The sequence below is a fragment of the Bombyx mori genome, chromosome 26, assembly GCF_030269925.1.
Source record: "Bombyx mori chromosome 26, ASM3026992v2".
In the NCBI taxonomy this organism is placed as follows: Eukaryota; Metazoa; Arthropoda; class Insecta; order Lepidoptera; family Bombycidae; genus Bombyx; species Bombyx mori.
This window is the reverse complement of record NC_085132.1, coordinates 3,339,169-3,365,712: the sequence shown is the minus strand read 5'-3', so window position 1 is coordinate 3,365,712 and position 26,544 is coordinate 3,339,169. Positions and strand designations below refer to the sequence as shown.

The 26,544-nt window shown below is 38.0% G+C and overlaps 1 protein-coding gene across 1 annotated transcript in view; it reads left to right on the top strand.

Annotated features, from left to right (window-relative positions):
• LOC101739337 (ABC transporter G family member 23) overlaps positions 1–26,544 on the top strand; it is a 73,027-nt gene that overhangs the window by 32,476 nt on the left and 14,007 nt on the right. Inside the window, exons 2-10 of the mRNA XM_062676285.1 lie at positions 1,626–1,886; positions 4,292–4,451; positions 10,810–10,946; positions 11,758–11,883; positions 12,436–12,529; positions 16,010–16,195; positions 17,063–17,307; positions 18,936–19,173; positions 20,770–20,947. Of these exons, the coding sequence (XP_062532269.1) occupies positions 1,626–1,886; positions 4,292–4,451; positions 10,810–10,946; positions 11,758–11,883; positions 12,436–12,529; positions 16,010–16,195; positions 17,063–17,307; positions 18,936–19,173; positions 20,770–20,947 (1,625 nt within the window). The remainder of the gene's footprint in view (positions 1–1,625; positions 1,887–4,291; positions 4,452–10,809; positions 10,947–11,757; positions 11,884–12,435; positions 12,530–16,009; positions 16,196–17,062; positions 17,308–18,935; positions 19,174–20,769; positions 20,948–26,544) is intronic.

Here is a 26,544-nt window from a genome sequence, read left to right as displayed (position 1 = left end):
TTAAAAAGATCTCCTTATTTTGGTCATGTCAATGACCAAGCGGCATGGTGACGGTTAGATTGACCTGTTGAATCTGGTCTGAGAGTGGGTGATGGCATTTACATTGTGATGCTTATGCAATCGTTTCTGCAAAAAATTGAAAACAACACCAGATCCTTACCAATGATTGATACAAACTATATTCTGAATGATCAGATAGTCTAAATGATTTAAAAAAATGTTTGAATCATATCTTTCTTAATGCACAAGATTCCAAAGTCTCAAATTAACCAATTTGCAAGTTAAGGTATTGGGTGGTTCTCATTGGGAATCCATGCTTAAATAAGTTTAGTAAGAATTGGAAAGTTGGTAAAATGAGCCCTCGCTTTTTCTTACCGACTTTCAATAAGTTATTATATATTGTAAGTATGTTTGAAAAGTCGTTAGGCAGCGGACACTTTGTGTCCTTGGCATTAGAGCAATATTTAAATGATAAGTACATTAAAATAATTGTTAGGATGACAGATTAGAACACTCTCGCCAATCCGTATAGCATATATGATATAGATATAAAAAGACTAGTAAACAACTTAAACTCATCAGTCCTAGCCAGTTATCAACATTCTCCAATGTAAATAAGACTTATTTTACAAATTGATGAGCGTAATAGTGATTACAGATTAGGTAATCTACCATCATTTGCCATTAGTGATGTCATTAGGGGCTTCTAATTATCTAAAGTCGGGTCTTTAGTCGTGCTATAAAGAAAATCACAAAAGTTTCCAAAATAAGCCGTCTTTCTCTTAATCTTTTTTCATTTACTGAACAATCATGCATCGCACGAACGTGTGAATAATGTTATATGTGGTTTTAGATAAATACCGAATGACGATAAAATGACCTTTTAACCTTACCGTTGTATTTGTTCTTCGCTTGATAGCCTCGACTGAAGTCCAACGTAATTTAAGTGTACAAACATAGCAATAGAGATCGGTTTGTGAATAAAATGTAGGTAGTGGAAGTATAGGTACCTAAGGAAATTTTGCAAATACCTTGCGTTTGTCATTCGAGAATGCAATTTTAGTTGACTCGAGAGATATTTGCAGATAGCTTTTGTCGATGTCAATGAAGTAATATTACTTTAAAAAAAAGAGGGTATTACAGGAAATACTATTTCGAACGAACGAAAAGGTGGTGACCTATTAATCTTATGTCATCTACCACTTACCTGAAATCAGTGAGCCAAAGTATACGAAAGGTATAAAACGAAGATAATTCAAAACAGCAAAAACTTTGATTCAGAACTAAATGATTTATAACTAAATTATAAGACTGGGGGATTTTACTGGTGGTAGGACCTTTGGTGAGTCCGTGCGGGTGGGTACCACCACCCCGCCTATTTCTGCCGTGAAGCAGTAATGCGTTTCGGTTTGAAGGGTAGGGCAGCCGTTATAACTATACTTGAGACCTTAGAACTTATATCTCAAGGTGGGTGGCGCTTTTACGTTGTGGATGTCTAATGTCTATTAGCTCCAGTAACCACTTAACACCAGGTGGGCTCGTCCACCCATCTAAGCAATAATAAAAAAGAACTAAATGATAAGTTTCTTGTTAAGATAAATTAAGTTAAGTTTTATTGTTCGCAGCAAAATGCCAGCTTACGACAATGAAGGAGCCACGATATCCATGGAGGACGTCCGGGAAATCGACCGTCCAATCACCATTAGCACCATAGAAGAAGAGCTAATAGCCAGAAGAAACAGAATGTTCAAAACTCAAAAGTCCACAGTTGCTTCTAGGAGGCAGCAAGCGGTGTGTGTCAGACGAGCGCACAAAAGATATGGAACAGCTAAAAACCCTAACGTTATTTTGGATGGTCTGAATATGACTGTTGCTAAAGGATCTATGTGAGTTTATTTTTCTTTAATTTTGCTGCTTTGTTTTGATACTTGATTTTTTTAAAGGGATTTTATGACCTGGTAACTACGACCTTTAGGTCATGTCTTATTACTTACTTAATTTATATTCTTATTTTTATGAAAAATGATAATATGGATTGAAATGAAATTAAGATAATTCATTTGAATGAGGAAACCGGTGGTCGTGTCGCTGGCGGCCACCGGTCCGGCGTCCGTGGGATGGTGGGATGGATGTAATGTGCTCTGCGTCAACCCTGTCCCGCCGTTTCAATAGCCCCGACTGGGCTCCGGCCCGGTCCGAGGTAGGGCGCCGGTTGTGAGCGGCAGGAGTTTTTAGTGAGGTTCAACTCCCACATACCCCACCTGCCGCGCGGGTGGGGATCCGGCGATTTTATCCTGTGGAAAAAAAAAAGATAATTCATTTGAGACATTAATCAACTGGGATAAAATTAAATGAAATTAGACGAGATGATATGGGATGAAATATAGTCACAGTTAATTGGTGGTCATTTACGGAGATTTTTTAGTGGATTTTTTGGAGGATCCTGAGAAGCTACGTCCAGCGGTTTTGTTTCATTTTCCCACATTTGTGCACTTTCACAAATAAACCACCGTTATTATACATTTAAACCTAAAGAAACACTAAATAGACAAAATAAAACAAATCGCACAACTTCACTCCTCCCATTCCTGTTCCGCAAAAAGTCCTTTTGATACTTGCGTGATATAAACTAGGGCTGTCCAAAGTACATGCTTTTGTGGGCTAACTAAATTTACTAGGCTGTAGAAAAAAAAATCAGTTTTCAAATAAAAAAATACAAGGCAATAAATACTTTCCGGGAATTCCCCCAATAATATAGCTTAACTTGTCATGGGAATGGAATTTTAAAAGAATAAAGATAAATTATGCCAACTATTATATTATTTGTTTTGACAAAGAATTCTACTTATCAAAACTATTTATATCCAAAACTAGTTTCTGATTAAAACATGCGTCGCGGGCCGCAAGAAAATAAGCCGTGGGCCGTTGTCTGGATAACCCTGATATAGATGAAGGATCCGTTTGCTGTAACATAGTTAAATCATAAGTTTTCAGTTTTGTCACATTAATTTGGTTCAACTCTAAAAATCATATCGACGCTTGAAAGGCAAAAGTGACTAAGCGACAATAACTGCTTTACACCTAAATGATAGGCAATAACCATATTCGATGTGCAAAAAAAAAATATATTTCTAGGTCTATTAAAATCATTTCAATCCTGCAGCTAGATTCGTTAAAATATATATTTTTTCAGTTATTTCAACTTAGATTAGTCTACTGTAAAGTTCACGCATTGTCGCTTAGTCACGTTTGCCTTTCAAGCGTCGAATTATACATATTTGGAAAAATTTATAACGCGAGCACCTGAACGCTATGTAATTATCAGTTTGCTTTTAACTTTTTGCGTAAACGATGAACCGACGAACGAGGTTACGTTTCACCTGCTGCTAGGTGATTACTTGAGTCTATAGGAGCCAGAAAGCGGAGACAACAAACACATTAACGGTAGGCAGCGGCTTGGCTTTGCCCCTGGCTTTGCTGAAGTGCATGGGTGAGGGTAACTACTCACCATCAGGTAGGTATATGCTCGTCTGTCTCCAATGGCAAAAAAAAAACACATTCAAATGTGATTAGTGCCACCTTGGGATATTTGCAAGCCTAAATAAATAAATAAATAAATAAATAAATAATAAATACTTACTAACAATCACGCCACCTTAACTGGTCCCGTGATAGGTTCGTAAAGAACTTGTGTTACTAGTACCAGATAACGGAAATAAATGTAAGATTTTTATTATACACATACATATATTTAATATACATCCATAACCCTGGAAAAGACATTTATATTTTTACTGGTGCTAGGACCTCTTGTGAGTCCGGACGGGTAGGTACCACCGCCCCGCATATTTCTGCCGTGAAGCAGTAATGCGTTTCGGTTTGAAGGGTGGGGCAGCCGTTGTAACTATACTGAGACCTTAGAACTTATATCTCAAGGTGTGTGGCGCATTTACGTTGTAGATGTCTATGGGCTCCAGTAATCACTTAACACCAGGTGGGCTGTGAGCTCGACCACACATCTAAGCAATAAAAAAAAATAAAAAAAAACTACTCACCATCAGGTGGGTATATGCTCGTCTGTCTCCAATGGCAAAAAAAAAACATTCAAATGTGATTACTGCCACCTTGGGATATTTGCAAGCCTAACATGAGGTTAAAGTCTCTATTCTATAACGCTACGGTTCCACGCTTTAAATGGAAAAGCAGAACTGCTTTAGCGGCAGAATCTGTTAGCTGCTAAGAAATGGATTCTTTAATGTCTTTGTGATAAAAGTCAAAATTATTTTTCCAGATATGGCCTTTTGGGTGCTTCTGGCTGCGGCAAGACCACACTGCTGTCGTGTATAGTCGGCAGACGAAGACTAAATTCTGGTGAGATCTGGGTGCTGGGTGGAAAGCCCGGAAGCCCTGGCAGTGGAGTCCCTGGGCCTAGAATAGGATATATGCCACAGGTGGGTACTTAGAAGGGACTTATAGCTAACTGATATTCCGAACTTCCTTCTCTTTGGCCCAATATTATTTGTTGCCGTCACGTTTGATTGAAATTTGTCTTAATTTTGAAATTTTTTTTTTTGGTCGTGAGGAAATCGCCGGACTCCCACCCTCCACTGGGGATGGAGGGTGGGGCATGTCGGAGTCGAACCGACTAAAACCTCCTGTCGCTCAACAACCAACGTCCAAACCTCGCATGAGACAGAACTCATGAAGAGGCAAAAGGAGGAAAGTGAAGCGTTTAGTGCGGAGCACATCTCTCCCATCACCCTCCCCCTCGGGACGCCGGGCACGCAATCGTTGGCGCCACGACCACCAGCCCTCTCGGTCGGCAGGCTGTCCGAAGCCTGCCTAGATGGCGCCGGTTTGAATAGGTTATCCTACGAAATACCCCGTTGGGTCAGAACTAGCGTGGTCGAGGATAGCCGGCCTTCCATCACCCGGATGCTCTTGCGTAAAACGCGTGCAGAGCAGCTTGCACGTCGTCTTCTTAGGCCCCCTTCGCCGGGCCCCAGACCGACATATGAGGGGACCCGAAACACTTAGAGGGCCAGGGCTTGGGCGAGATCCGCCTCCCTGGCCCCCGCTCGACGGCGGCGGGCTTGTGCGTCTCTCACGCGCCCCGCCGCCTCCTTCTGCGAGATGGTGCACTCGCAGAAGTCGAGCATCGCCTTCCACGACTCGTTGTCGCCGAGCATCGATGCCACAACACTCGGCAACGACAAGTCGTTTCCTATTTTTGCGACGAGGACACGGCGCCACTCCTCCCATGCGGGGCAGGCAACGAGCGTGTGCTCCGCCGTGTCCAAGTCGCAACCACAATGGTAACACTCTGCCGTCGGCTCCGCTCCGATCCGGTGCAGGAACTCACCGAAACAATCATGCCCAGTGAGCACCTGCGTGAGCCGGAAAGTGAGGCGTCCTCTGTCACGATTCACCCAATCCACAAGAATCGGGCGAATCGCCTCGACGGTCCTACGACCAGCCGAAGGATAGGCCAGCCGCCTGGACCATGACTCCAGCTTAATTTTGACATAACGTAAAAGTGTATCAATCAGAGGCGAGATTATATTGCAGACCTGTTTTTTTTTTAATGTAACTTATTGTAGATCACAGCGAATTTTCTCAATAAATCAAGTTTGAAACTGACCTTCAATACGTAAAGACAGGTTACCAATCCCTGCATGCACATCACGGTTACTAAATAAGGCCGTAAAATTGATTTTAAAATGCTCGTAAACATCGCAATATATCATAACTCGACATATATAGTGGAATAGTAATAACCGGTATTGGCCGAGTGGTCGAAATGCGACCATAGTCACTGACGCCTCAAGATCGAGATTCGTTTTAGCAACATTTTCTCGTTTGTTTTGTAATTGACTTTTTTTCTTGTAAAGGTGAAAAAGTTGTCTTCAAAACGTTTCGTTGATAACACTAAAGGCGGTCAATTAAGTTTACGAAAAAAAAGAAGGAAATCAGTTAGTAATCCTCAATGCTGAAGGTCGTGGCCTCCATTTTTCTGGACTATCCTACGCCAGCCTTGCCTATCTTCGGCTTTGTGGATGGTGTCGTGGACTGAGGTGTTGAGAGTAGAGTGTATCTCATCTGACCAGTGTGTTGAACTTCTGCCTCTGGGTCTTCTTCTTCATAGCTAGCCTGGTACCAGCAGTTTTTTTTTAAATTGTCACATCTCTTAACTCATATAACATAGAACAAAAAAAATTAAGAGGTCATGTTTTTTTGACATACCTAATTAGTAAGTCCAATTCTGTTTGATAACATTAATAAGCATTTCTATTTTGCAAATCTATGTTGTATAGAGATGCGTTGATAGTAAGTAGTTACTAATTTGTAAAGTAATGATCGTGTCAATGTCTATCGAAAAAGGCTCCTTGAATCTTGAAAAGTCCAATTTCAGAACATGATTGTTGTAAAATTGTAACACTGTGCACAGTATCTGACATAGAAATCAAGATTTCTTGATCCCATTTGCATTATGAGTCAATTCAATAACTACTACACTTTATAAGTTTTAAACAACGTCACTAATCGGTTGTGATTCAGTGAGCACGGTATTATTTTACCATTGATATTAAACATCTAGTAGAATCTATACGTCTTATGTTCATATACGGATATCGTACGCAGTTTTCTTCTCTATGGACCTTGAAGCAATAACATTATGTTATAAAAGCGAACCCGAATAATTACATGAATTTACTTAAACGTAAACTGATGGTACTGACAACACGCATAGGTACCACCACCATCCTGATATTTGCCATCTTTTGATCGAGCATGGCCAGCGAGTAACAATATAAATACTGTTACGCGCTGGGGTTCGGGATAAAATTCTACCGAAGCGAAGTACAAGTTAAAACTCTATTTAACACCTAAAACAGTCACAGAACACTTAACACTTCGTAATTCACTTCTTCCGCTTTGCTTCAGGTGATCCATTCGCTGTTTCGCTTCGAGTAGATCCGATTACTAACTGCCTTTGTGACATCCCTGTAACGCTGTTAAAGCCAATACGACATCCCTAGAATTATCGAGAAAATTCCTCACAAGTCGAATATTTTCGATATGCGTTTCCGCTATTTGACAATAGAAGGCTTTGTTCTTCTCGAGCGTTCTCGATTTTACTAGTGATTTCGATATTCGTTTCTGCTATTCGATGATAGATGGCATTGCTCTTACCGGCGTAACATTACTTCAACGCCGTAAAGTTTCGAAGGCTGACCTGGTTTTAAAACACAAGAAATATCTAGTCTAAGTTACAATTGTGTTTATAATGAAAAGCCCATATAAGCGAAATGAAAACAAAAACTCATAATTCATTCTATGAGCAATCTTATAGCAAATGTGACTTACAATAGCGGACCTACAATCTCGATAAACGACTTTAGTTCCCGTAAGTATCATAATTCGTTTCTCCCGTCAGCCATTGTTCACTCGATGAACATTATCGACATAACAATAAACCTAATAAGCCGGTATTTTCCGGACGTATCGGGATTATCTATATCTACAGGGTGTTCGGAATTATTCCTGAATAATCTAAAGCTTTGGAGAGAAAATCTAACAGCTGTCTTTTTTGTATTTTATGACCGAAAGACATCACGGGAGGTGTTTACTCGCTGGTTCTTTTCTTTGAGTCACAACTTTATTTATTTAGATCAGGGGTTCCCAAACATTTTTGTTTAATGCCCACTTTTTTTTTATTTAATTGCTTAGATGTGTGGACGAGCTCACAGCCCACCTGGTGTTATGTGGTGACTGGAGCCCATAGACATCTACAACGTAAATGCGCCACCCACCTTGAGATATAATTTCTAAGGTCTCAAGTATAGTTACAACGGCTGCCCCGCCTTTCAAACCGAAACGTATTACTGCTTCATGGCAGAAATAGGCGGGGTGGTGGTACCTACCCGTGCGGACTCACAAGAGGTCCTACCACCAGTAAGAGTTGAGAATAAATTCCTTTTTAACGCCCCCATTTCTTCACCCATTCCATAACCATTATAGCGAGAGCTCACTCGGTGTATAACAGTCCTCCTAGTTGAAATAACAAATCGCCTCTCAAGCCCCCATTTTTTTGTGGATCTCTTTCCCCGTTTAGGCTTGCAGCGCCCACAAAGGGATGTTATCGCCCATTTTGTGTAAGGCCAACCACAGTTTTTTTTGGAAAAAACCGAGAGTCCTATGGGTCACAACACCTGCTGACCTACCTAAGCCGAATATCGGATGTTTTACAATTAAGTTTATAGTATTTAAATAATGAAGTAAGTAAATATTTAAAGAGCGGACGGTTAGCGTGGTATGGACATGTGATGCGTAGAGAGAAAGGTGCAAGGTAGAGGGGGAAGAAGTCGACTGAAGAAGATGTGGATGGAGTGTGTGAATGACGATATGAGAGAGAGAAGAGTGAGTGTTGAGATGACAGCTGATAGAAGACAATGAAAGAGAAAAATTGGCTGTGCCGACGTCAATAGCAATGGGCTCACGGTCTATGTGGTCTTAAATGGTACCGGGAACCCACAGATGTCATATTGTGAATGTCGTCCGCCTATCTTACGACAAGAGTCTAAGCCTCAATTATAGCATAAGGGTTGTTCCAAATGTGGCGAATGACTGCTTCGCCGCAGAAGCAAGCAACGTAGTGGAGAAGGAATCCGTGCAGGCTTATGAGCTGGCGGAAATTAGTTTCTCTTTCTCTCTCACTTCCCAGCTATTTATCCCACATGGTGGTGGGGTCAGCTTTTCTCACTTTTACTCCTCCACTTCGCTCTGTCTTCGTCATCCTTGTCGGCAATATTGCATTTACTGGTGGTAGGCCCTCTTGTGAGTCCGCACGGGTAGGTACCACCGCCCCACTTATTTCTGCCGTGAAGCAGTAATGCGTTTCGGTTTGAAGGGTGTTGTAGCCGTTGTAACTATACTGAGATCTTAGAACTTATATCTCAAGGGGGGTGGCGCATTTACGTTGTAGATGTTGTACAACGGCTGCCCCATCCTTCAAACCGAAACCCAGAACTGTTTCACGGCAGAAACAGGCAGGGTAGTGGTACTTACTCGTGCGGACTCACAAATCCTTCTTTCGACATGCTTTAATTATCTTCACGTGTTTGAATATAACTGAATTTATAAGCGTCATTTCGACCGACTTCAATTATCTTGAAACTTGACACCGATTATCTTGAAAATTTCCACACCCACCAAGAACCGGTGACGATACAATAATTTTATAATTTCGATTGAATGATCTGCATTGGTATCGATGATGAAAAACAAAAATGGAATTAATTGTTATTTCGGTTTACTATTTGAAAGTGTTTTTTTTAAGCTATAATTTAAGCTTTTTTATTTTAAGCTATTCTAGCTTTTCTATTTTAAGCTATATATATTAATTGTTAACAAGCTGTAAACGGAGGTTAAATTTTGCCAAGAATTTTTTTTAAAATCTTTTTTTTTTATAGATAGAGGTAGAGGCAAAAGCATTAGAGGAAATATGGTAGCTAGATAAAATGGATGTACAATTTGAGACCTCAGTTAATTTGGTCGAATTTCGTGAATTGGACGAACATTAGTGACGTTATATTCAGACAATCGTGACCGCGCTTAACTAATCATACGTAATTTGATACAAATTAACGATATAGTTAATTATCAAATCGATTACCCTATTAATTGTGTCATTAAAGTAATTCAGAATTGTTTTTAATCAAATTATTTTGGAATTCGATATTTAAACGAAATTCCTTTTTCGAATTAATCAAATTCAAATTGGATTCTATGGGACCAAAGGCATTGGTAATCTTTGGGAAGTCTCTAGACCAGCAACTCTATTTATAAAGGATATCTTCTTCTTTCTAGCGTTTTTCTGGTCTAGTCTAATGCCAGGGACCTCATTCCTACTTAAACTCCTCCACTTTGCCTGTTCTTCGGCATCCTTCTGGGTGAGGTTATTCTCCTCCATATCCGCCATTACTACATTTGACCGGCGTTTCTTGGGTCAACCACTGGATCTATTTATAAAAGATATAAAACATTTAAAATTATATAAATATATAAAGAATACGTTCGTCCTTTACCACATATCCGATCCAGACTTAGCATGATGCAACCAATGCATGAATAACAACCAATATTGATTTTTATCTAGTACCGAGAATGAACGTGCTATATTGTCACCGTAAACAAATTAAAACTGACTATGTATAAGAACGCAACAAATTTAAATTATTAAAATTGTTTCCAGGTCTATCAGCTGATGCTCACTAATTCGATATTTATTTATGAGTCAAACTTATATCTTGTAGACAGTATAAAGTCAAAATAAAAATGGTTTAAGGACTTTGTTTGATTGGAAAGTATTGTAGGTGACGAGGTTGTAATTGCGTATAAACATTTTGGATTGCTATCGTATGCTGACGATAATTTCTGGTTGTAGCTATAAGACCATTGAATTAAGCAAATACAAGGGCATAGCTACGCCATTGTCTTCTATTGAGGACTCTTTCCCGATCAATTAACGGTGCTTTTAGATACCACAAGCACCGGTCACCGTCCTCGTCGAGCCCGTCGCTTGCGACGAAGGGCTCGACGAGCGAATTAACCCACAGACACAGCCCACTGAGTTTCTCGCCGGATCTTCTCAGTGGGTCAGACCAGATCCAGATTTCAGTGTACGAGATAGACCGCCCTGATCAAACATTACATTTAATTATTAGTAGCGATACCTTCAATATCTAATATCAAGTAAATACCATGCTTTAAATAGTATATTTGTAAAGTAGAAATTTCTTTGCACAGGAAGTCGCGCTCTTCGGCGAATTTTCGATCAGAGAAACACTAATATATTTCGGTTGGATCGCGAACATGTCCACTCCACAAGTAGAAGAACGAATAGACTTCCTCATCAAGTTATTGCAGTTACCTAATCCTACAAGGTAAGAGTTGATACTAAGATCACGATAAAAATAAAGGGAGGTGTTATTCACATCTTAGACCTTTTCTGCTGGTGTGGTTGTGGTATTCGAAGTCTGCACGAATAAATACCACCATCTTGACATATGTTATGAGACAATTAAGCGTTCCGGCTTGGGGCGTAGGCCAGTCTTTGTGACATACACTGGAGATTTCCACCTCATAATCTCAAGATGAGCGGGTGGCCATTCACAGGAATGTTATGTGCTCCGATAACAATTCTTTCCAAATATAATAAAGAGTGGAGCAGAGGAAGTTAGGTACACTAACCGATTGAGGATATCCTCCATATTAGAAATATCCTGGGGCTTAAACAGTTTTAGTAGCTGCGGGATTCCATGTCTTCTTAATGATAATTGCTAGGTTGGATACATATAATGTTGAACTCATATACCGTATTCTAGACTAAATAATTCTTTTAAGAGGGCGAATCCATTCCGGTTTGGTTAAGACTGCTTTTACGGCTTAATCTAGCTGAAAATGTACCAAATCCTAACATATTGTTAGTTCCTAATGCGTGTGAAGAAACTTAAATGCTATTATTTTTTTTTTTATAAAACTGTAATTAGCAGAATATTCATATCGATGCACAAAACTCCCTCGTTCTTGAACACAAAAACTTGTAGACTATTCGAAACAACGGAAATAATAAACATAAAATTATGAAGAGATTAAATGATAAGTCTAAAAGTAGTTATATCTGTTAAACAGTTTTTTGTTGGTTTTGACATAGAACTACAATTACAGTTGGTATAATTGAAATCCTTTCGACAGACAAGTCAAAAATTTATCTGGGGGACAACAAAGAAGGACTTCTTTAGCCGCTGCCCTTATTCACGATCCTGAGCTGCTTATCCTGGACGAGCCTACAGTTGGAGTGGATCCTGTGCTCAGACAAAGGTACGACTTTGCTGTTTATCGAAGACCGAGAAGACATGTATTTAAATGGCAGGGTTGGAGCTTGTGAGAAGAAAACGTTTGAATTTGACCATATTATGCTTAAAATATTTCATTTATGATATTTGTATTTAATCGATAACTGAGGCCGTCAGCAGAAAAGTGGTTTAGCCCACAATTTTTCATATTCGTGCTTATGTATTTCATTATTTAAAACATAATAAATTGTGATGCAAAACTGGCCTATACCTAGTTTCAACCATAGATAACAGATGGCTTTGTAGGCATTATTTTTGCGCGTATTGTTTTTCCCTGCGAAGCAGTGTAAAAGTAAATTCAAGCCTCGTTATCTCCATACTAACTATGGTAAGTTTAAGCCACTTTTGCGCTGACGACCTCAATTATTCACCTTAAGACGGGCCGAATGTCCGCAGCCCGGAAAAATAAAAAATCGAGTTACAAATATATTAGCATTATCTGTTGACCAACTTTTTGTCCAGACATTTTTGTCGATTTATACAAAAACTAGGAATGATTTGGGAATTTATTTTGCAGCATCTGGGATCATCTCGTGGATATAACAAAGGAAGGTCGGACAACAGTGATCATAACTACTCATTACATCGACGAAACAAAACAAGCTAACATGGTGAGTAGCTTCTTCAGCTTCTCTTTGTCCTACATTATGTGGGGTCGGCGCAGCATGTTCCTTTATTATGGTGCATGGGGATATGGTCTGGGTTGTACGACCGGCCGCATGCCTAATCTCATGTCATGCTTGCTTTCCTTGGGTTATATTTTCAGTAGTATTTTTTTATTCTTTTTTTTATTGCTTAGATCAGTGGACTATCTCACAGCCCACCTGGTGTTAAATGGTTACTGGAGCCCATAGATATCTGCAACGTAAATGCGCCACCTACCTTGAGATATAAGTTCTAAGGTCTTAGTATAGTTGCAACGGCTGCCCCACCCTTCAAACCGAAACGCATTACTGCTTTACGCCAGAAATAGGCGGGGTGGTGGTACCTACCCGTGCGGACTCCCAAGAGGTCCTACCACCAGCCACTGCGATGCCGATCCGGTGGTAGATTCTGTGAAGCACTGCTCTTGCTAGGGCAAGTGCTAGCAACGTCCTAGCTTAGAGACGCTGGTTAGAGCTCCGTGAGCTCACCTACTCGTTCAGTTACGTTGGCATAATCCCCTAAGCTACCGACCGACATAAGTAGGAAAAATAAGGTCCATAGTGAACGACTTTTCTATTTCTACAATTGATTTTTCTTTTACTTTATCTATTTTCGTTTCTATGATTTGCATCTTAATTTACATATTTGTATTAAAATTTAGTTTTTCAAATACCAAAAAATCTAAATGTCACGTTTTCTTTGTTTCTTTTTTTGTTGTATTTTCATAATAATAAAATGGCGAGTAGGTAGCGTTTGTATGTAAATTTGCGGGAAACAGCGACTAGGTTGCGCCCCTGACATTGTTTATGTCCTTGAGTGACGGTATCAATTCATGACAAGGTGGGCCGGGCCGTCTTCCCATAAAAGCAAAAAATAAAAATTGACTTCCAATTTTACCGGAGTACACAGATTTACCATAATGATTACCATCACTCACCAAAAAACATTTTTAGTTTTACATTTTAATATTACATTAATTTAGCTTCGGTTTCTTTATTGAATTTTTGTTTTCAGCGTGAGAATCTCATTGTTGGATTATAATACAAAGTTATTATATAATTTAAGCAAAAACTTTTGTAGTTGAGTAATGTTTTTGACTGTGTGACTCGGTGGGTTGGATTTCCAATTCAGACAAACATTCCTGTGATGACGGTTTATTTGCTCATTGGCTAGGTGTTTATTGTGTATTTATGTATATATTTAGTTGCATATAACCTTACATACGTTAATCACTGGTACCATAACACGGGAAATGCTAATTTGGAGTCGGATGACCGTACTTGTAGTAGGGGAGCCCAAGTGGGGATTTCGGGATTTACTAAAGCGCGGCATATTAATATACAGGGGGATACCTTGTACCCGGTTAAGTACCTCCACCAAATATGAACTTCGTAAATAAGGCCGCGCGTCCAGGATAAAGGATCAGATTAGTAAAAAAAAATTGATCATCAGAAATTCTCGAGCGCCTCAGATTTAGGTAGGGTTTCTATATATTCAGTCTTTTACTAGTGGTAGGACCTCTTGTGAGTCCGCGCGGGTAGGTACCGCCACCCTGCCTATTTCTGCCGTGAAGCAGTAATGCGTTTCGGTTTGAAGGGTGGGCAGCCGTTGTAACTATACTAAGATCTTAGAACTTATATCTCAAGGTGGGTGGCGCATTTACGTTGTAGATGTCCATGGGCTCCAGTAATCACTTAACATCAGGTGGGCTGTGAGCTCTTCCAACCATCTAAGCAATAAAAAAACAAAACAAAAAAGAAAGTCTATATATTAGCTTCATGCTAAAAACATGCTAAAAAGTGTATATTTCACTAATCTGACAATTTGAGAGTGGTATTAAATCTGATATCAGATATTTATTTATTTTATTTTATCGCCTTTGTACGATATGACTTAGACGAGAATCGAATTTTTTACGTTTTAGTTCTACATCATTCAATAAATCAACCGACAGTTCTTCCATCATCAAAAATGTTTGTAGTAATTTATCGTATAATAAAATTAATTAAACCGGTATTTATACTAATATTACAAAGAGGAAAGATTTGTTTGTTTGTTTGTATTGAATAGGCTCCGAAACTACTGAATCGATTTGAAAAATTCTTTCACTATTGGAAAGCTACGCTATCCCCGGGTGACATAGGCTATATTTATTATATTTTCAAAAAAATTAGGGATCCTTACTGAAACTCCAATAATGTAACCCAATGTGTAAAAAAATTACTTAAAAATCTTTACATCGCATATACTAATATTATAAAGAGGAAAGATTTGTTTGTTTGTTTGTATTGAATAGGCTCCGAAACTACTGAATCGATTTGAAAAATTCTTTCACTGTTGGTAAGCTACGCTATCCCCGGGTGACATAGGCTATATTTATTATATTTTCAAAAAAATTAGGGATCCTTACTGAAACTCCAATAATGTAACCCAATGTGTAAAAAAAATTACTTAAAAATCTTTACATCGCATGCACTACTACCCAAGCGAAGCCGGGGCGGGCCGCTAGTTATATATAAAGGTTTTTTAAGGCGTACGTCCTGATTTAATGATATCGTTATTTCGCCTGTCGTATTGGAAACCATAAAACAAATTTAAATCGCGTCTAAAATGCTCAAGAATTTTTATTTGAAAATCAGTTTGGGCGAGAATTGCATTACTATTCAAAATATATTATATAATTTATTCAGAACTCCAGCGAGCAGTAACGTCTTCCGGTCATAAAATGTACAGGCAAAAACCTCGATAGGCAAGATTTGAGTATTGTATACATTTATTCTTTAAACAGGTTTTTCTGAAACAATGTTTAACAAAAAAAGTACGGTTAAAAAGATACGTTGATTATTGGCTTCGTTTTAGCAAGATTTTATTATTATTCTTCTTAATTAATATATGTATTTATTTTAATTCAACCTTTTTGTGTCAAATGTATAGATGTTGGCAATGGAGATTTAAAATGAGGTTATTAATTAAATATCAGCGAATTCAAAGGTTACATACAGTCGGCAAATATTGTTTGATATTAGTCTTTTTTTAATTAACGAACAGACAATAATTTTTCTTTAGATGGTCGATATCGCTATATTGCCGCATTGTGGTATACCGTTTCTGTTTTTTTTGTGAAATCTTCTTATGTGTGTTCGAGAACAATCGTTTTTATTTCAATGCCCTACATCGAGCCTTCATTTGGGATTCTTCTATCATCTCCTTTTTACTACTGCTTTTTACTTCCACTACTTAAAAGAACGCTTGCTACTACAGCGTATAGCCTACACGGGTAGGAAGAAAACAACTTGCTGGCTTTGAACAGACATGCGTTCTGGAGACTCTCGTATCTCAAATTGAGTGGTAGCATTCATATTGTGGATACCTGGAGGCATCTGTAAACGCGTGAAACTATAAGCCATGAGATTATTCATTCATATACACAACTTTTTGTTTTCCAGATTGGCCTTATGCGAGGCGGTAGATTTTTGGCTGAAGAGTCTCCGAGCGAGTTGATCAGCCGCTACAACGCCGAAAGCCTTGAAGAAGTGTTCCTGAAGCTGTCAGTGCTACAGAATCTAGGCAAGCGCCGAAGATCTAGCATTCTCGCTGATGTCGTTGAAAAAGTTGAGCTTCCTACTATGCCTGTAAGTTGAAGCATGTATGATGTTGGAAAATCGAATCTATACATATAAATAAAATTGGAGTTTCTGTGTTTCTTTGTAATATTGAAATAACCGCTTTTTACTACATGCATATGAATATATTATTATATACGGTACATACACCAAAATAACATTTTTTACAATTTTTGTCTGTCTGTCTGTCTGTCTGTCTGTTTGTTCCGGCTAATCTCTGGAACGGATGGACCGATTTTGACGAGACTTTCACTGATAGGTAGCTGATGATATAAGGAGTAACTTAGGCTACTTTTTAAGACTAGCTTCGCCCCGTAGCGTCACCCGCGGTACGACAATAACCGCGGGTAACATCGCGCGACTCAGCTATTATCAATAATAGAATTTAATGTTTCCGAAGCGAAGCGAGGGTGGGTCGCTAGTTTTAAATATTTTTGTATCGCCGTGCTAGGAATCTCAGACTCTATCAACGTTTATGTTTTTTGGAATTTTTTCTAATACACATTGTTTTTTTTTTTTTTTAGACTTTTTTTTTATTGCTTAGATGGGTGGACGAGTTCACAGCCCTCCTGGTGTTTAGTGGTTACCGGAGCCCATAGACATCTACAACGTAAATGCGCCACCCACCAAATGTTTAAGAAAAGCTTAGACCAACTGTATCATCTGTGCTGATTCTGTACCTAAGTCATTTATTCGACATTGCAAATTTATCTTTGTTTTATTTTCTGAAGTGAGTTTTGTTATTAATAATTTTTTCAACATTAACGTTATTTCTCATACATAGTTCCTTTTACGTATTTGTTTACTAGCGTGTATATGTGCATATTACATATTGTAAAAACGATCGAAAATTTGAAGTTGCAAATAATTCTTCAGGATCCATCAGCCATAGATTTGGAGGAAGCAGAAGTAGGAGAGATTTCCGGAGAGTTCGGTGACAACGTCTCGATGAGCAGTAAAGGAAGGGTTGTAGTGGCACCGGACCTACCAATTCCAGTAGAAGCTATACCCCCTGAAGAGAAACCGAAGAGGACAAAAATGGAAATGATCATGCCAATGAAATGGCATCACATGAAAGCTCTAATATGGAAGAACTTCTGGAGTCTATTTAGGAACTTTGGGTGAGATTTTTGAATGGAGTATTTAATATAATAATAATAATAATAATAATTTCTTTATTTACTACATAAACTCTTAAATCATGACCTAGAATACTATTTACATATTTAACAAACTGAGAGATTACGCAGATGGCATCAACAATATAAAATTAACCAATGATCCTCACACTAGGCATAGCCTGTACCGTGAGGACCAAAATCCGATTTACTATATATATAATTGACCTCAAAACGACATCACTATTATTAATAATTATTACGCTCAAAAACATGCGATACAAGATTTAACATATAAGATAATAAAAAATTTTTTTGATGACCTACTTGGTGGCTTAGTAATTAGTGGCCCGGATTGCTAGGCACAGGGTCGTTGGTCGGAATCTCACATCGTTCAAATATTCTTGTGCAGAACAGATTTGTTTTCTCTTTGTCTGGGTGCTTAGTTTCTTTATACGATGTGTCTATGTAAACGTATACATATGTCTATATTAATTTCTGGTTCCCATAGAATAGGAAATCCTAGTTTGAGACAAGATGACGGATGTGGCTTGTCTGCTGTTATTATCATAATAATTAAATCTACTTTTACGGCTTAATCTTTTTTATTATATTATGTTATATTCAACATTGTTAAAGTCTATTGACGAAAAGTCGAAATTGCCGATTGCCTCTATCCAAATGTCGATGTACAATATTTAACGCCGCCTCTATCCAACAACATTTAACGCTGGGCACTGTATCTTATTCCTAATAAATTATACTCTTCTGAATCTTCATTCAGGACTATTGGAAGGGCTTTGTGTTAGTCTGCACAGGTAAGACCTTGGATTAGGGGATATCAGAGCCCACAGACACCAGAAGGAATATGGCTATCCATCATAATGATTGCGGTGATAATCTCAACTGCAATGGAGTAATAACTATCCAATCTATCAAAGCTGTACACATGATGTGTCACATCAGATATATGTACAAATGCAGATAGTACTAACTTACGTGATTTCACAAAGTACCTTATGACCAGTATTTATTTACGCTAATATATGGAGCACTTTATTGGTCACCAGAACGAGCCATAATACAATTGGTTAAGCTATGTTATAAATTTCATTTTCTCTGGGTTGTTTTTACACACCATTACTTCGTCGTCGAAGCCATCAAAGAACATAAAAGCTTTGAAGCACCCCGAATTATTGATAATGGGCTTGATTAAACGATACTAGATGATGACCGAGCTTTGCTTTGCTTTTTTTTTGATAACGCCATCTTGTTGTGTCTTTAAAGCGGTTAGTTGCCCTCAATCAAAAAAATAGTATTATTATTCGCCAATAGATGTCGGGAAGAGTTGATTATTGAAAACACGAATAAAACAAGATTTTCTGAAAATAAATCGTAGCTTGATTTATCGCCCTCGAAATCCCCTGTATACTAAATTTTATGAAAATCGTTGGAGCCGTTTCCGAGATTCAGATTGTATATATATTAATCTACAAAAATTGCTCGTTTAAAGGTATAAGATAAGATAATACCACGCTGATATCGCAAAGTTTAGCTATTAGGACCCGATTATTGGAAATATTGAGACGAATGCATACCTAGTTTAATTGTTATCTTTTTTTATATTTCAGTGTATTAGCGTTCATAATGGGCTTACCGATATCGCAAATGGTCTTATTCTGCCTCGCTATCGGTCATTATCCTGTTGGTCTTCCCATAGCGGTTGTGAATTACGAGTCTCACAGCAGCGATCCGTTGTGTTATTATGACCAGAAGAAATGCCCTCAAGACCGCAGCACGTACGATTGGCATTTGACGAACTTTAGCTGCCGTTATTTGGATTTCCTATCGAAGCGGCAGAGCAATCTGGTGAGTTGATTCGTTGTTTAACGTGACCGCTGTCGATATTGAGACGAAAAAGCTCTCAATACATTTAGGATGTAGAATAGACTTACTTACTACATTTCAGACTGGAGTGAGTGGCTGTTTTGAAAGTACATATGTATGTGGTGGAGTACCTCTTTTTTTAATGAAAAAAGTGAGCGATAACAATATTTAAATGAAGAAGTGAGCGATAACAATATTTAAATATTTACTAACAATCACGCCACGTTAACTGGTCCCGTGATAAGTTCGTACAGAACTTGTGTTACAGGTACCAGATACTGGAAATAAATGTAAGATTTTTATTATACACATACATATATTTAATATACATCCATAACCCTGGAAAAGACATTTATATTTATCATACAAATATCTTCCTTGGCGGGATTCGAACCCGCGACCCCCTTGTGTAGTGACCATGTCACTTACCACTACACCAGACGGCCGTTAAATACGTACTCAACAAATGTTCACGATTGACTTCCACGGTGAAGGAATAATATCGTGTAAATAAAAATTAAACCCGCATAAATTTGCGTAATTACTGGTGGTAGGACGTCTTGTGAGTTCAAACGGGTAGGTACCACCATCCTGCCTATTTCTGCCGCGAAGCAGTATGCGTATGAAGGGCGGGGCAGCCGTTGTAACTATACTGAGACCTTACAACTCACATCTCAAGGTAGGTGGCGGCATTTTCGTTATAGATGTCTATGGTATCCGGCGACCTATCAACATCAGGTGAGCCGTGAGTTCGTCCACCAATCTAAGCAATAAAAATATATATATATATATATTTCAAATAATGTTATAATTATGTATTATTGTATGACCCTGGTTTCTCCTACAAAATCATCAAATAATTCCAATACACTTAAAAACCGAATTGAGGTTTTGCAACGATTTTTCTTCATCAGAAACAGTGACGGGTACAGACATTATGAATCCTCGGGTTTCTGAACGATTCCGAAGCGATAGGTATATCGATTTTTCGAAAAAGATCGTGAAGAAATAGAAACTACAATCATTTATCACTTGATAAATCGGCTGTTTTCCTTTTCGCCTATTATCGGAGCCGGCACGATAGTCTGTAGTGATGAATTAGAGTCTTAATTGTTACAAACGAAATTAGGTTAAGTGAAGTTAAAATTAGATACATCTTTTGTTGCCGATCGCGATGTTTTAATTCACAATAACGCGAATTGTAACTCGGGTCGGTGAGAACAGAAAATCGTAAATCTTGTTTTTTTTAATTGCTTATATGCGTGGACGAGCTCACAGCCTACCTTTACTGGAGCCCATAGACATCTACAACGTAAATGCGCTACCCATCTTGAGATACAAGTTCTAAGGTCTGAAGTAAAGTTACAACGGCTGCCCTACCCTTCAAACCGAAACGCATTACTGCTTCACGGCAGAAATAGGCAGGGTGGTGGTACCTACCCGCGCGGACTCACAAGAGGTCCTACCACCAGCTTATTGTACTACCACCAGTGTGGAACAATTATTGTTCGGTTTGTAAGTCTCGTTAAGCAATCTGTCTATATATCAGCGGATTTTAATGAATTTTTCCTCTCATAGATCCTGTACCCCAACACTGAAGAAGCCATGTCGGAAGCAGCCCACGGCAAAGCCAGGGTCGTTCTGGTGTTCCCTGCCAATTTCTCAACTTGTCTTCAAGAAAGAATCACGAATCCACGCCGCACAGATGACTACACTATTATGAATTCCGATGTAGAGATCCACATGGATAATACAGGTATGTTTATTGACCCAGTAAATTGATTGACTGATTTATTAATTGACAGGTATTATTATTTATTATTATTGACATTTATTGATTCTGGCGCTGTTCCATTGTCGTTCAAGACATGCTAAATTATTCTTTAAATTATTTAAATCCGTAAATTTGGGTTTTGTGTGTGTATGTATAATTATGGACATTGCTGGTGGTAGGACCTCTTGTGAGTCCGAGCGGGTGGGTACCACCACCCTGCTTATTTCTGCCGTGAAGCAGTAATGCGTTTCGGTTTGAAGGGTGGGGCAGCCGTTGTAACTAAACTTGAGACCTTAGAACTTATATCTCAAGGTGGGTGGCGCATTTACGTTGTAGATGTCTATGGGCTCCAGTAACCACATAACACCAGGTGGGCTGTGAGCTCGTCCACCCATCTAAGCAAAAAAAAAACTGTTCGTAATACTTCTTAGTAATAAAAACAAGAGTAAGAGCCTAATGATTGCTTTAATTAAGCTGTCGTATATTGTATATGTAACTATAACTCGTATATAGTTCATTCAGTCATATCAGGTAAACGACCTGCATACATATTGCTATTAGTGTTTGCATCTTAATGTAAATCTTCTTAATTATCTTAAGTAAAGGTGAAAGGGCGTATTAAAAGTCGGCTCGTATCTCTGCTTAGATGAGCGCAGTTAGAAATTAATTATTAAAACAATAGTCTGGTATTTTGAAAGATCTGGCACATCGCACGCGCGAAGTCGTCACCGATTTTTGTATAACACGTCGTAGCTTCGTCTTCATAATACCAGTTCATATCTGCCGACTGGGTCGCGACTCACGGCTATATTTTTCCGTGTCCTATCAAAATTACACCCGAATTTTGACAAAAGGGTTGTTATGTAAAACAAAGAATGATAATAATTCACCGTCAGAACGTGCGGGAGTGAAAAGTAATGCAGCATAAACACAAAGTATCATAGGTCCAACGTTTATTAGAATGTTTTATTAACATGTTTATTTGTATTTTGTATTTCAAACAGCGATATTTTATGTAGTTTATGTAGATAGTCGTCGTGGCCTAACGGATAAGACGTCCGGTGCATTCGTGTTGAAGCGATGCACCGGTGTTCGAATCCCGCAGGCGGGTACCAATTTTTCTAATGAAATACGTACTCAACAAAATGTTCACGATTGACTTCCACGGTAAAGGAATAACATCGTGTAATAAAAATGAAACCCGCAAAATTATAATTTGCGTAATTACTGTTGGTAGGACCTCTTGTGAGTCCGCGCGGGTGGGTACCACCACCCTGCCTATTTCTGCCGTGAAGCAGTAATGCGTTTCGGTTTGAAGGGTGGGGCAGCGGTTGTAACTATACTTGAGGCCTTAGAACTTGTATCTCAAGGTGGGTGGCGCACTTACGTTGTGGATGTCTATGGGCTCCAGTAACCACTTAATACCAGATGGGCTGTGAGCTCGTTCACCCATCCAAGCAATAAAAAAAAAAAATAGTTTGTGGCCAGGAGTCGAACGTGGTTTAAATCACTTTAATATAGAAAAGCGCCCTTGAATTTATCGATAAAACATGGCGTACCATGCGTCTTGGATACGATCTACCCTCCACGGTGTTTCCGAGAGTGCTCTAATATGTCCTTCTTCAAACGAGGCTTGAGGGGAGTCCCCAACGGCAGGCAACAGCTTCACCCTTGACCCCTCGCATTGCTGATGGCCATAAACAACCGTAATTACTTACCGTCAGGTAGCAATAATGAAAAAAGAAAGAAGCCATAATTGTTTTGGCACAGTAATACATTACAGTTGTGTGGTAGTATGAGATGATATAATAATGCACCAGTAATAATTCGTTATCAAAGTTCGTAATCAGGTCACTAAGCATTCGGGACAGTCATGTGCTTCGCAGTAGTAGCAGTCGTGGTTAATATCATGATATACTCGTAGTAAAGCCTCTAATCAAAGTCCCAATTTAAAACACAATTTCAATGCGTAGTATGCATTCACGTGTAGATGTTATTTTTTAGTGTTGTAAGTTGACCCGAAACGCTTAGTGGTCGTTAACGTTAACCAGTCCAAAGTTTTTGCTGACCCATTGTCTGCGTGTTTTTTATTCACAACACAGATAATTGCACTGAATACTGGTGTAAACCCTTATTTTAGGGTTTCATGGATGTCTTTATACATTAGATTAAAAAGCAAAGCAACGCTGTCGTTGCGACAGCAATTTTATCGGCTAACTTGAGTCATGAGTGATAATCTTCTATTGCATCAGACTCACATCTATCGTACACTTCAAATTGAAAAAAGTGATTTTTTCGCGATAGGAATAAGTCAACCGGGGGTGCGACGGCTTGGCTTGATTAAATCATATTGTTCTTTCATCGTAGATCTAATTCTTGATCAAATGTTTGACGCGTAATGATTTTGAGAAGCTGTATCTGTCACAGGATCTAATCGTCGTTGTAACCGAATCACACAATATGTCTTACCGAGGTAATGGAAATTTTTTCAAAAGTCATGAGTTCGACTCAAAGCATTATCAGTTTATACTTGGTGTTATGTGGTATTACATCGTCTTCTAAAGGGTCTCACTAGGCTTGTACCAGAGTCAGATTGGCGCGCGAAGGACTTGCATAATTTGCATACAAATTAGATTTAAAACATCCGACAGGATCGGTAGAATTTACAAGGTTTGACATTACTTTAATTCATTTTTACTTTGACTTTATCCACAGAAGACAAAATTTTGTTTGTTCTTGTATAATTTATTTTTGTTTGATATTTGGTTAAATTATTGTAACGAATGCTTTTAATAATTTTAATTTTTAATTTGACTTGTTGATGTTTTTTCGTGTTTCTTCGGAAATTAATATTAATGTCTAATATTTTTTTCTAAATTATAATTCGAACAATGTTATAAATGTTTTTGTTGGTTTGTTTTTTCACTAAGAGTAACGGATAGTTTGTATTCATTTATTTTCAAAATAATATATACTGTACTATATATTGAGACTTAGAACTTATGTGCTAAGGTGAACTAAAGAATCACCTAACCATCTAACCACACTTAACGAGTTATACAAGTCACCTTATGATATAGACTCTTATGCTGGGCTTATTATTTAGACATTCAATTCGTATTCACACGTTTAGCTTTTTCTATTTTTATTAATTAATGATCTTTAATTAAAATTTAAATCATAATCAAAACTCAAAATGCCTCAAAAAAATTCTCAAAAATCGTAGCCCCGTACTGCATATTCCGACATGTCAAACACGTAACATACTGACACAAGTATTTATTGACCACTTCTCTTAGACTACATCATATTCACCTTTTCTGTTATACAATAATGGACTTTATAGCAACGCCTCTTTTTTGGATCATATATTAGTGATATGTTTTTGGAAGCAAATATAAATGTAGAAGTTGCTCTTTTCCGCTTTTATTTCGTTAACAGTTACTATGAATATAATGCAAATAATTATCTCGCAAGTAAAGATGTAGGAAAAGAAAACTAAATTGTTAATGGAAATAAAAAATATATAAAGTATAATCTATTTAAAAATATCTCACTTGAAAATAGGTCGCGGAAATAACTTGTCCTATCTATACCAAATTTAAATTTGGCTAATAATTTTGAACTTTAATAATTGGAAGGCAAATTCTCTTGTTAAGGGCAAACGTAAAAATGAATGGTTCTCCAAGTGCCTCGCGATAAAACTTTGCCGTGAACGAATATTAAATGTTAGACCAATTTGATATTCAGTGTTTCCATGAAAATTCCTATGGATGGAACACACGGTAAAATTCTCTAGTTTCTAGTATATTTTGGAACGAAGTTCCTTATGGGACGATGCGGAGGGGTACCCTAACCAGAAAAAAAACGTCCGTAACGTAAGATTTTTGTTAGTAATGCACATTGTACGACTTAACTTACAAAGTTAAGTCGTACAATGTGCATTACTAAAAAAATATGTTATAAAAAAATATGTTATTTTTTGTACGTTATTACAAATAACGTACAAAAAATAACATATTTTTTTATCATTCATTGACCAGGATGTCAGAGCGTTGGTTTGCGCAATACACTAACACTTATGCAAACAACCGTGAATGAAGAGTACCACAATAAGTTCGCACGTTACTGAATGACCGTGGGTTGTTGCGAAAACTCCAGTTTTATTTTCTTTATACCTCGAATAGAACTCAAAATTAATATTTTTATAATAAGAAACTTCGTTCCTAGCCGGTGTCCCACGACACCATACGTCTTTTTTTGTTATTACAATAAATAACACCAAAGATCCATTAACACAAATGCATTCGCGGCTTTCCCGAAAGTCATTACAATTAAAATTAAGTACATTATATTTAGCGAAAATTTGCATGGCGGTATTTTCAATTAACAAGTTGCCACATTCCAAATCGTGTTCGTAAAAATGAGGTCAACGTTTTCGTTAACAAACTACTTTGCTTAGTTTGAGCGCGATTTTATTCGGTAGCCTAGCTTTACTGCGGGATAACTATCGAAAATTGAAAGCGTGCATTTAAAAACTATTTCCTTGAAGCCTTTTGATAACACCTATCTTTTTGGAAGACAGAGTTGCGGTTGTAATTTTGGGACATTCAGAAAAAAAAAATCTAAACACATTATTGTCTATGGATGATTTTTGATATACATATCGGTGGTGGATATGAGTATAAGCAATGATACTGCATAAAAGGTACGGATAGGCAGCTCTAATGTATAGCTTGTCGTACAACGTTAAGCCCACTTGAACAAAGAAATTATCATCTTTGTAGCTGTGTTGGGTCTATATATTCTTGGATACTTTTAATGGCACCACTTCATTCCATTAACCAAATTTAAAATTCCATTTCCCAAAAAAGGAAGGGTTTCACTGATTAGCAAACTTTGATTATTTTTATGCTTTTAACTTTCCGAAAGTGTGAATTTTTCTGATAATTTTTGTTATGGTTTTGAAATTAGCATTAGTCCCTAAAATATCTTCTTAATCGGATTGTGTATTTCGAGATATCTCCATTTCATTCACGACATTTTACATATTATTATTATGTACATCATAAAACTATTAGAAAATAAAATTGAATAGCATTCGTAAATTTGGATGACCTTTGTATTTTAATATCTATATTTATGGCAATGCTATGTTTAGATTAGATGTTTTTACTGGTGGTAGAATCTCTTGTGAGTTCGCACGGGTAGGTACCACCACCCCGCCTATTTCTGTCGTGAAGCAGCAATGCGTTTCGGTTTGAAGGGTGGGGTAGCCGTTGTAACTATACTGAGACCTTAGAACTTATATCTCAAGGTGGGTGGCGCATTTACTTTGTAGATGTCTGTAGGCTCCAGTAACCACTTTACACCAGTTGGGCTGTGAGTTCGTCCACCCATCTAAGCAATAAAAAATAAAAATAAATCGTAGTAGATTGTCACGTGGGTCTGTTGACCTACTGCCCTTCGCTATACTAGGCCCTACAGTTACTAATATATTATTTCAGAAGACAGAGCTATATTTCAGCGGTAGGCAGCGGCTCGGCTCTGCGCCTGGCAGGGCTGAGGTCCATGGGCGA